Raw genomic sequence first — 12810 nt, forward strand, 5'->3', positions numbered from 1 at the left:
GAGTCATCGTCCAGAAATACCACTTCTAAAAGCAGATTTTATCCCGCTGTTAATGCATCTCCACCTTTGCATTTCCCTGCTTTATTACAGCTGTAGAGGGGCCTGACAACTTCAAAGAAGGTCTCTCCGATAATCTTTAAATTTCTCTCCTGACCCAAGCCCTGCATGGCTGCTGGATTTAATGCAGATTTCAGTTCTCACTCGGGTCGCTGCCAGCAGACTCACCAGCCCCCATCACAAGATACTTTTTATCTCTCTGACCCCCCAGAGCATCACAGGGTGATGCAGGTGGGACAGGACCATGGGGAGTTGATCTAATGCATCCCCCTGCTCCCGGCAGGGTCAGGTCTGGGATCAGACCCGGCGTCCCCATGGATGGAGAATCAGGGAGGACAAAGCATCTGCCCTGCCGAGCCAGTACTGTGGGCTGGGATAAAAACAGCTGCTTGCAGGGCAGAGAAACCAGGATACAGGGCTGCAGGCCAGGGGAAAATATTCCAGGGAAGGAAATACGCCTGGGGAATAGCTGGTTTTCCCTTATTTCCTCTTGACGAGCACTGCCAAGGCCAGGTGCTGCCAGGTCCCTTTCCATGACAACGCAGCACAACAAAATGTCTCATTTTGGTCACCTTTTACCAAACCTTGCCCATCGTGGGATGCACTCTGGAGAGCCGAGTATGGTGGATGACACCGACGGCAAAGCAGAAGCGTCAGATGTGACACACGGCAGCAGGGAACGCGCTGAAAGGACAGATGTTCAGATGCTTTCTGTGCTGCACACACCTTTGCTGTTGATGGAAGCAGGGGAGTGCCCCGGCTGCCTGGGCTGCAGCCACAGCGTGACATATTTTGAAGCCCAGCAAAGCTGATTTTTAAGAAAAACCCCCGGGAGAAGGCTGGGCAGCGTTTGTGTCCTTCCTCGTGCTGCTCTTTCAAGGGAGCTTGTTGCAACTGGTCTCAGACTGGACTTTCAGACTCAAAGTCTGACCGAAGTTGTCCGACTCTTAGCAGCTTGTTTCCAAAAGGCGATAAAACTGGCAGCAGAGGAAAGAGCAAAAACTGCTCAGGGGACGATTCTGAATCCTTGGCAAGTCAGGCAGCTGCCTGCCACGGATGTCCAGCTTTGCCAGCTCCCTGCGACCCACCAGATGAAACCGGGTGCTACCAGCATCTCAAGTGACGACTTGCTATTAAACACAGGCAGGCCAAAGGGTTTGGGCACATCTTGGACTTCCGAAATCACCGTCACTCAGCCTGCAGCTGAGGCAGGGAGGTAGGACCCCTGCCCTGTCTCCAGCTCCACTGCCCTGGCCATTGGTCCCAGCTGGAGAAGCCCAGTCCCTCTCCTCGATGCCAGGCTACCCTGTAGGTGATTTGTCCTCATAAAAACATAGGTACACAAATAAGATTTACCACGAGCTGCTGGGAAAGCCACTGATATTTCTGCTGCTTACCAGTCCTCATCGCATAGGAGCAGGACTGCCTAGAGCCTACTGCGCACAGAGGCATGTTCTCCAGCCCACGTGATTCCTGGTTTCCTCCACTGCTGAAGCCTCCGTTGATACGGTCTCACTCATTTTTAATTAAAAAGCAGGAGAAAAGCATTCGCCTCCAACCAGCACATCTCCTTCAGAGCAAGCAGTGACACGTACGCTCTGCAGCTTGCTGAGACAGCATCAAGAGCAGGGAAGGAGCAGCTGAGAGCAGCCAAAGGAATGAGGACCGGCGCAGAATAGCAGCCAGGATCCAGCCTCGGATAGGCACCTGCTCCGAGGACCTCTGAAGATGCCACAGGGCACTTCTGTGGCTCCTTCCTTCAACATTCCCCAGGAGCAGGAAGTTTCTCAGCACGGTTTTTAAAAAAACCCTGAGTGCAAGGAGATGCTGGAACGGGAAAGAAGCACCATCAGCCCCATCTAAACCCTTCCGCGGGAGATTAGATAGCACGTAATCTCCACTCACAATAATAATTACATGGTTTTGCTTGCTTTAAGTCTCTGTTGTCTCCCCTTATCCAGACACATCGGAGCACAGCTCTGCTTATCCAACAGGCAGTGACGAATGAGCATCCCCTGCCCATTTTCTTGTTGATTCAGACCAGTGCCTGTAATTTGTTAACATCTCTTCTCCCCTCCAATTTAAATCTCGGGCATGGCAGGCCTCTGTCTAACAATAATACAGGGATTTCAGGGGTATTTATGAGAGGCTTAAAACTTAATCCTACATGAGCAAGGTAAGCCTGCTCTTGGCTTAAAATGCGGCTGGAAAATCTGGTGCCATTGCTACAGCAGGAGAAAAGAGGCAGTAATGGCAGCAAGAGCCCTTCGAGCAGGCCAGGCGACCACCAGCACTGCCAGGCCAGGTTAGGGGACGCAGTGGTGAATTTGGAAACTGAATCATAGAATCATAGAATCACAGAATGGTTTGGGTTGGAAGGGACCTTTGAGGTCATCTAGTCCAACCCCCCTGCAGTGAGCAGGGACATCTTCTACTAGACCAGGTTGCTCAGAGCCCCATCCAACCTGGCCTTAAATGTTCCCAGGGATGGGGCATCTACCACCTCTCTAGGCAAACTGTGCCACTGTTTTACCACCCTCATCGTAAAAAATTTCTTCCTTGTATCTAGGCTGAATCTACCTTCTTTTAGTTTAAAACCATTACCCCTTGTCCTACTGCTACAGGCCCTACTAAAAAGTCTGTGTCCATCTTTCTTATAAGCCCCCTTTAGGTACTGGAAGGCTGCTATAAGGTCTCCCTAGAGTCTTCTCTTCTCCAGGCTGAACAACCCCAACTCTCTCAGCCTGTCTCCATAGAAAAGGTGCTCCAGCCCTCAGATCATCTTCCTGGCCTCCTCTGAACCTGCTCTGACAGGTCCATGCCCCCAGCTGGGGGCATTTCCCTTGCAGGCCTTGGCATCCTTCCATCTACTTGCGAGACTGAGGATTTTTGCCCCATTTCTCCCCACGGTGGTACGTAATGCAGGATCTCTGCTTTGGCCAAGGCTGGGAGGGAAAATGAGTCCCAGCATGGATAGCTGGGAGTAACTCCTGTGCCTACATACAGGGGCAAAAATCTTCAGTTTACTGGGGAAAAAAAGAGTGATTTTGGCCCACTTGCAGGTGGCCAGCCCATGGTACCCCATGTTGCTTGGGCTGCATGCGCCTAGGAGCAAAAGCAAACAAACCAAGGGAGAAAGGTGGTGAGGAGGTCTCCTCCATCCCAGACACCAGCGTCGCTGCCTTCTGCAACCGTGAACCTGCCCACAGGCATCAAAGGCATTGGCCACCAAGGCAGATTTACCAGTAGAAATACAAATAAACCTCAATTCTTGACCTCTGTACAAAGGGTGACACAACCAAGCTCAGACATCAGCATATCTCAGCATTGGGAAGATGTCCATGCATGTTTTCAGCTGGAGAAAGGCGGCCGCAATGGCAGCATTGCAGAGCAGACACGTCATGCCGACAGCTCAGCAGACAGATAAGGAATTCACATCAACCCTTGTCTCTTAGTGGTATCCTGGTTCCACCCATGAACCTAGAGTCCATCGCCCCAGGGGTGAGACAGCTTCACCCTAAAAGCAACCACTGCACCACCGGGCTAAAGCTCTTGCAGGCTGCACTACACGGTCACGGCTTACCCAGCAGTGCTTTCCATTTGTGTCATCCTCTGGGAAGGAGGACAAAACTGATACCCAGCGTGTTTTATGGCAACAAATTGGAAAGCCAGAGGAGGGGGAGGCTTTTGGGCAGGCTGTAATCAGGCCCCTGGGCACCAGCAGAGAAGAGCAGGATCACAAGAGATGGTGACCGGAGCAGACCCCACTGCCACAACGTCAACATCAGTGGCCATGGAGCTCCAGGTGGCCCTGCTTATGCCGGCAGGGACGAGCATGGGGTGGGGGACACCCATGTGGGGACATCTCCTATAGCCTGAATGGGCTCAGGAGGAAGGGCTCTGCACTTTGGAGACTGAAGACCTCACTGTTTGCCCTCGCTTTCCCAGAGCCACCCTGGGGAACAGATACGTCTTTGTGACGCCCCAAATACCACTCGGCATCCAAAGAGAGAGCTGTGTCCTCTCCACTTCTCCTCCCCACGCTGCATGGGAGGGAAGGGGCTCAGCCCCCAAGCACAACGTGGATTAGTCTCTTACTTTTTTCTTGCTGCAGTAGATCTGCCACTTCTTCTCCGCCGGCAGCGCGAACATGGCCTCTCTGTGCTTGTCCGTGAGGTCAAGTTCATCCTGGAAAGGGGAAAAAAACCCCACAAAACATGCAACATGAGTATAGAAACAGGTGATGGCACAGACACAACCCTCCAGATATACATCATAAATCAATGTGGGGCCACACCGCAGCGCAGCGGCGGTCCCACAGCATCGCCCCGTGACTATCGATTTGTCAGGGCAATGATGCTAATTCTCATCCTGCTCTTGCTGACCTCCCCCTGACTCCTGGGCTGCAGGCGGCTGCCAGGAGGATGGGGCTGCAAACCTCCCTGCCTCTTCCTCCCGGACATCGCCTTCGTTGCTTTTAAAGGCAGCAAACATTTTAGAAAGGACACGTATGAAGCCGTTACAGCTGCCTGCAAGAGAGCCTCGCACAGAGGATTGAGAGCTCCAGATGACAGACCACATCTAAGACACGCAGCAAAGAACAATTCAAACAGGACCCTTCTTCTTTACCACCCCAGATAACTGGTGGTCCAGTCCATTTGCATTGCCCACACCCTCATATCGTTGAAAATTGGGTTTTGTGGGGGGTTTTTTTTTGGCTTTTGGCTTGTTTTCCTACAATTAAAAATAGAAAGCACTTTTCCTCATATCTGCAGTTCATACAGAGGCACATGCTTTCCATCGAAACTGGACTACGTATTCCCTGGCAGAGATACAGCTGTTTACTGACTGAAACCTTTATTGGTTTATCTGATTTTATTTCAGAGGACACATCCATTTTCAACTCGGAGGCTTGGTTAGCAGCGTGCCCTCCACCAGGATGCCCGAGTATTATCAAAGCCTCGTTGCTTCCTGATGCTAGATGTAGGTCAAAACTTATCAGAGAGCTAAATAAAACATTCAGGCTGGGCTGGGAGGCTCAGTGCTAAAGCCAACATTGATCTTAGAACCACGGATGTCTCTTAAAATCACCACCACTGATGACAACCCTCGTGCTGGAGGGGTGTTTGCGCAGCGGCGGGAGCGCTGGAGATGCCGCAGAAGGTCACAGGAGACCCCTGTCACGGCCTCCGGCCAACGCATCTGGCCACCCAGCCAGTGGATTTAATTAAGAGGATCAAAAATTACACACTTAATTCCAGCAAGTAAAAAAATAAGCAAACCCCCCCCACCCCCCAAAAACCACATGCAGACCTAATAAAGTTTCCCTCCCTGAATAATAATGCTTATCAACTAAAGCTGGTAGCCCCTGGTACCCCAATCAAAGGTAAAAAAAAGTCCCATTTGGTGAAGGCTGAGCAAGATGCCTATGGAGAAAGATAGGTCCCTGCATCAGCAAGCCTGCAGGCCACGAAGAAATACAATGGATCTAATCAAAGCTCATACTGCACCCAGTTGCCAAGGAAGGGAGCCTTCAGCTGTCTTGTAACCCAAACCCAAGGGCCCTCCAGCACAACACCCAGCGACAGAGGGTTGCCAGTGGTCCTGAACATCCTGGAAAGGCTTATACATCCACTTCATGTATTGATTTCACTCCTTGATGAAATTACTCCTCAAAAGGAAAGGTGTTGTGGAGCTTTTTCCATTATGTAGGCATGGAGAAGCTTTGCCTCCTCCTTGACTTTCTCCCCCATATCGACTGACTCTTCAAACACGGTGCTGTATAGAGCTGACGTTGGTGGAGCTCTGGAAGCAGACTTGCAAGACACCCTTACAACAGAAATAAACGTGCTGCCATGACAGACTTGGAAAAAAGTGAGGACTGAGAAAACCTGAGCCCAATCTGAGATACCTCTCCTCCTCCTGCACCCAGGGAGGAGAACCTGGCTTAGGGACTCCTCCAACAAGCGCTGCTTTCAAACCTCCCCATGTCCTTACAATTTGGGAGGCCAGAGATTCATATCTAGCAACCAATCTCCTCCCCAGCCTTGGGCAAGTGTCATCACCCTTCCATGCCTCAAAACCAAAATTGCACTTGATGTCCTTCTCCGTTGTGTCTCCTCAGGCTACGAGCTGGTCAGACACTCAAGCTCTGCTTCAGCCCCAGTTCTGCAGGTTTAAAGGTGGCCAACAAGATGACACCTGAGTCAGGGACCAGGCTGGAATTCACCTTGTTGGAAAAGTACATCTGGGAGTGTGGGAAAGGATGAGGGTCTCCTGATAACTATTTACCTCTGCAGGGAGGGTCTGAGTGAGTGCAGGAAAATGCTTCCACTGCGACCCCACGGCCCTGCCACGGGAATCTGGGATTCAGGCATGAAAGCACCAGCCACGCACATCTGTACTTAGGTTCTTAGAAAAATATTTATTGAAACTTTCAAAATACCCATACCCTAAAAATACAACTTGCGCAAACGTGAAGATTTATTAACCAAGGAAAAAAAAATCTAAACTGAGCTGAAGCCTAAGCAGGAGCAAGAACAAATAAAGCAGAAAAACATACTAGGTCCCGGTACATGACAACGTGCAAACACATCCAAAAAAGGTGCAGAAATGCTTCTGAGCCCCACACAGCACATTTCATTGTGCCCCAGCTCTAACGTGTTCAGTCATCACAGCCCTGCATCACTCAGCAACACCTACCTAATGATATCTTGCAGGATGCCTGGGAGAGGTGTTTAAATAAATACTACGTGGCACCTAGCGAATACGAAAATCCTCATAATCAAACAGTGACTAATGACTGTTATTCTGAGCTATAACAGCAACTTAAGAGTCAGGTCTTCACTAGTTTTATATGCATGGGGATTCCTGCACCCACCTCCAGCCCTTCGCTTACACCCACTGATGGGTATCATCTCGGTACTCGTTGGTCCCAGGCAGGCTGCTCATAAACTGCCCTTCAAACTCCAAAAGATCAACGGAGGACAGGAACATCAGCCATTTCCCGGTGGCTCACAGACCACCATACAAACACAGCTCTGACAGAGCCTTTTGCAATTGCACAGCGCAGTTGTAATGCGGCAGAGAAGCCATGCGCAATCTCAAACCCAGATGTGCTTTCAATTAATAATCACAAGCTCAATAATTAGGTGATTCTAACTGGCAATTAATTTTATAGGCCATTTGCAAGCTATGTACTCCCGCTACAGCGTGCGATGTTGGCGGCTGTTGAAGAGTGAGAAAATAACTGGTGGGTCAATGTCCATCACCCCTCGCTTTGGCCTCACCTTTCACAGCTCTGCCCCTTCCACCTGGCTGCCTCCCATGGCAGGTTCTGCCAACTTTGCTATTTTAAATATTTTTTTTGAATCGGGTCAAAGGCACATAAAATAACAGCCTCATTTTGCTACCAAAAGGAAGTTTCTGCCCAGAGTGTTTTTACTGGAAAGAGATACGGTGCTCTTAAATATTTATCCCATACAGTTAAACTATTCACCTTTAGATCAGGAAACATGTTTCCACATTAAATTTTCATTTGAATAGGATTTTAAAAAAAACTCATAGGGAAGATTTGATTCTGAGTGTGTATTTGCTATTTCTAGGAGGTAAAATACTTCCGTGCAGCTTGTTTTGCTTACGGCTCTCCGCTCAAGCCAAGCAAACCTCCCTCTCTCTCTGAGCACGGCACGAGCTCCAGTGAAGGTGATTCCACACTGTTCTCCTAAAACTACCTCAGAAACATGTGGCTCAGCTCAGCATGCTGTAAGCACTATCCCATGGGCTAAACAAGTTTTTATTAAGTAATCTAAATCTTTCCCTTGGAGGATACACAGCGGCACTCAGGGGGAGATGTTCCCATGGTCCACACCTCCTCGTGCTGGTAACTGGGTGGTATGAGGAGCCCAGGCCATCGGAGGTCTTCTGGTCCAACCCCCTGATCAAGCAGGGCTAGGACCATGTCCAGATGGCTCCTGAATATCTCCAAGGAGACTCTACCACTTTTCTGGTTTGCAGCCACCATAGTGTCCAATCACCTCCTGAAGGCAAAGCCAGATCAAGCAGAAAAGCGAGGCACTGCTGCTGGAAGAAATGTTTGACCCTCCCAGCAGAGAGGGCATCGAGTCCAGCCCTGGACTCACAGTGTGGTCCTCACTGCAAGATCCTGTCCCTGCCACTTCACCCATGACATGGTGGATGTGGCATGAGGGTAACAGCAGGAAGCCAGCAGGGTGCTGTAAATCTCTTGACTTCAGAAACAACCTCCAGGATGGGCTCTCGGACCTGGGTGAGCCTGAGCACTGCCCATCCACAGCCACAACACCCCAGCACGACCATCACAGGTTCTTCCCCTACATCCCACGGGTCCCACGGGACACCAAACATTCTGCAAGAAGTAGCTGGGGAGTAGAGATTAAGTAAGGGACAATTCTGCAACCCCAAAATATCTTCAGAGGTTGTAGGAAAAAAGATGAAAACCTTTTAAATCTAATGCACCCTTCTGGCTGATAAATTATGTCACTGTAATACATGGATGAGAAGGGGGAAAATAAGAAGGTCATGCATTGCCGTAATTGAAGTAAAAATTAATTATAATTTGCTGGCTTGTTCTGGGTTTATAAATACATACATATGTGTGCATATATATACACACACACACATACAGAAAGACATCACCAGATCAATAAATGACCAACATAATAAAGAGCAAGTGAATTTACTCCTGATGGAGGGATGCACAGAGTTTAGAAACTTCTGTGAGACTACAGCACGTAAAGGCAAGATCTCCTGTATCCTCAAATAAAGCATGAAAGATCTGAGATTGCTCAAAAAAAAAAAAAAAAAAAAAAGAAAGAAAGAAAAAAGCGGGAACTTTTTGGCAACATTTGGCATTAACTGGTACAGCAAGGGAATTAAAAAAAAAAAAAAGGCCTGTTGAAGTCTACATTAGCTTCCTTTCTCAGGGGTCATATCGCTTTTTCACTCTCTTCCAGGCATTCTTCTCCAAGTTCATCAATTTGATTTATCCCAGAACGCTGCAGTGTCAAGGGAAACGGCAATCAGCATTCTTCCCCCCGTACCTCATCTAATCTTCTTCCGCTGCACAAAGGCGCTGCCCGCACGGGCAGCTGGGCAGCTGCCTGCCCGCGACTGCCAGCCCCGACTGCGCGATAAACCTCCACCTCAGAAACGATCTTATTTGGCTCGTTATTTTCTTTTTAAGCTGTTTTCCTAAAAAAACCCCAGACTTATTAATCCGTGGTTGTTACAGTGCAAACAACAACCGCCTTGAAAGGCATCCTGCAGCGCAGGAGGAGCTCCTCTACCTGCAACATTTATTTAGGCGATTAAAATTCTCAGCATATACAGATTTATCTTAGTTGTGGTTTTGGGGTTTTTTTATAGGAGGGTAGTGAATGAAGTCCTTTATTTTTAGTATTAGTAATAAAACAACCTCTTCCCTAGCACACATCTTTTCAGCCATAGGACCCTGAGAACCTACAAACAACCCCCGAGACAAACCGACCCCAGCCAATATTATCGCTGTATATTTTTAATTTAGTCATGACAACCTGCAGCTAGACTCAGAGAACATGAACAAAAATCAACTATTCATCTTTCTTAATGAATAAGCATAACAGATATAAGATTTTTATTAATTTTGCCTTTATCGTGTAGTGAATTTTTTTAATAAAGGAAATTGCCCACAGCAAGGGAATTAACAGCAGCAACAAGGAATAATGTGTAAGCACTTCGAAGTGCTTACACCTAGTCGACCTCTTCTGAATTTTTAGTCCCAAACTGGAAGAGGAAAGACCCCAATCCACCCTGCTCTTCAGCTTTCAGTTATTGACCTGAACGCATTGGACAGATGTAAATAAAATATGTATTCCTTTCTTCTTCTGCAGGAAAGATTACCGCCATCGACAGCTGATTGAGCTCCTCGACAAATTCTAACTGCAGCTGGTTCGCGTTCCCATCAGTTCTAACACCTAACTGTGGCAGATAGCATGTACTGCTTTACTATTATTTAATTCAATTCATTATTTTAATAGGTTAAAGGTTTTAAAGGTATTCATATTCCAATACTAATGTATTTTAAAAAAGAAGTATCTCCTTCTCAATCTTTTTTGTTGTAATATATATTTAAAACCACATAAATACATTTTTTTTATTTATTGAGCTCAGCCTTCTGTGACCTTTTCACCGACATCATCTGGAAAACCTTTTTCCCATTTCAGTTAAACACAGGGTATTTTTGCAGCCTGAGTTATTGATCTACACAGTTTTACCCTGAAGAGCACGCCCTGCAGGTGGATCACCAGTGTGCTTCTTCCACACAATTATACATAAACCCTGAAAATAAAAAAATAAGATGTATTGGCCCATTAATTACTACTATGATTGCTAAAATTGATTAAATTCAAGTCAACCACAGCTGAGCATGACTGTCCTTTGGTGGGTGCACCTTGTGCCATAATAAAGCACAGCTGGCAAATGAATAAGAAAAGGCTTCGGATGTGGATTTCCCACCTATTTATGGATCCAAAGAGGCAACTCCCTTTTCAATCAGTTTTTATATACCTACTCCATGGCTGGCATCCCTGAGAGCTACTGAAGTTGGAAGTCAAGCCAATGGGTCCCTGCCCGATAGTGATGCTCACTTAGGAAAGCTGTGCATGGTTGGTCTGGAGCTAAACTACTTCAAGGTTTCCCCACATAACACCCTGGGAAGAGTTTCAAAAAGGGGTTGGATGGGAATTAGTAGCTGCAAAGCCCCACACCAACTCAGTCCTGAAAGCTTCCTAAGATTTACCATTGCACACGGGACCTGAAGGATGCAGCTGAGGGAAGCAAGGAGCCAGCTACAGCCTGATGCTGATGGGCAACATAAGATGGAAACAGGCTCCTTGCATACCTGTGGCTTGGGTGGGACAAGTGGTCCTCATTTCTCCACTACCCTGGCTGTGGTCACACCTGGCATCCTAAGGTGATTTTTAAGAACTTGAGCAGGTGCAAAGCAGAGTCACCATGCGAGGAGTCCATTTCTGACCGAGGTTTGACATCCAGCAAAATGCCTAGCACAAGCAGGCACCAGATGGGCTTATAGATGTTAGGTGTCGTTGAGGAAGGGAAGCTGATCCCCATAAATAACAGCATTGATTTGAACACTGGAGTTTATGGGAATTAAGAATGCTGGGCGCTCAGGCAGGATGCTGCCTGTGGGGCTGCAGAAAACCTTGGCTCCCAAGAGCCAACCTCAGCAATGCTTGCACGCCAAGATACTACAGCAGTACAAACAGCTTTCATTCGCATCTGCAAAAGGATACAAGGCAGGCACAGGCTATTCCCAGCAGGAACACTTCCTGCTGAAGTCGGTGATAAAGCACAACCCACGTGCTCCTCAATCCTGCCTGTAACTCCAACAACACCACCCAACCACCGAGCAATCAGGAAGGAGAACATCACTGCTGGAGCAGATGCCCCATCCAAGTCCGGTTACCCTCCATGGTGATTTGTGCCAGAAACACTTGGAGCCGGCACAGGTCAAGCCCCTAAATGTCCCAATTAAGGTCACCGATGCATTACCGAATAAGCTGCCCAGGCATCTCCCAGGGATGTGGCCTCCTCTTTTATGAAGTGAAAAGTGGAAAGCACTTAGCAGGTAGACCATATAATTTTTCCACTTCAATTGTACTTCTCCTGGAAACAAAGGGGTTTCTTATTTGCTCTCTGCCTTCAGCTGGGGTTCACATTGTGTTATAACATGGCTCCATCGTAAAATTACGGGTCGGGAACAGCATGGGTTTTGGGGAAGCCCCCACACTGGTTTGTAGCTGTAACGGATATTGCAATTACGCGAATCCTTCAGCTGAAATAGAGCATTCCTCGGTGGATCACTTCATTCAGGTCTGTGGAACAACTGTAGGCAGAAAATCCTTATTTTCACACCGAGTAGGTGTGCGACTTCTTTATCAGATACTTACCTATCAAAACATACATTTAAGAGATTATCTGTGAGGCTGTAACGCCACAAGGTGACGAAAACAAGCGCTGTGAGCGACAGGCTGGGACGGGAACATGGCAGGTCCAGGTTGTTCGCATCTAACGAGCAGAACCTGGGCAACCTTGTAAAAGTGTCCACATGGTTCCCTGCAGAGTGAATTTAAAAGCAGATATTACCAAATCACTTGGTTTTCTTCCTTAAAGGTGATTAATAAGCTCAGGGAAGCTCGGTCTTGGGAGATGGTGGTGGGATGGGGTCAGGAGCCCCGTGCTGAGTGTCTGCCCCTGGACAGACTCTGCAGAAAAGGGTGTTTTGCCCAAGACACAAGGACTATTGCAATCCTGTTTTCTTCTGGGTACCAAGTGCATGCTTTTCTTTGCAGATATAGGGGAAAATGGCTTTGGCCACCATTCAGTGGTTCCCAAAATCCTGAAGTCCTTAATGCTGCAAAGACCAGGCAGCAGCAGACAGCTGACCTGCAAGCATGAAATGCAAAGCTTGGCTTTGCAGCTGATCCCTCAGCTGTTACTTAAAAGCCGTGTTGTTTTGCAAGGCCCAAAACCTCATACTTTCTCCTTATTGGATTAGAAACCGGGGGAAAAGCACATTACTTAAGTTCCTAGGTAAAACTGGATATCCCTAGCAATGAGTTCCCAACCTGGTGCTGCTGTTAACATGTAAAAGCACTCACACTAACTGCACACTGCCTCCTCCTCGCACTGGGGTTGTCCTCTGCTCCCCGTCCG

The 12810-nt window shown here is 48.0% G+C and overlaps 1 protein-coding gene across 3 annotated transcripts in view; it reads right to left on the reverse strand.

The window, feature by feature from the left end:
* DAAM1 (dishevelled associated activator of morphogenesis 1) overlaps nt 1–12810 on the reverse strand; it is a 98220-nt gene that overhangs the window by 41594 nt on the left and 43816 nt on the right. For all 3 annotated transcript variants that reach the window (XM_054827662.1, XM_054827660.1, XM_054827661.1), the window contains exon 4: nt 4156–4245. In XM_054827662.1, coding sequence (XP_054683637.1) covers nt 4156–4245 — 90 coding nt within the window. The remainder of the gene's footprint in view (nt 1–4155; nt 4246–12810) is intronic.

This window comes from Grus americana, chromosome 5, assembly GCF_028858705.1.
Source record: "Grus americana isolate bGruAme1 chromosome 5, bGruAme1.mat, whole genome shotgun sequence".
Classification (NCBI taxonomy): Eukaryota; Metazoa; Chordata; class Aves; order Gruiformes; family Gruidae; genus Grus; species Grus americana.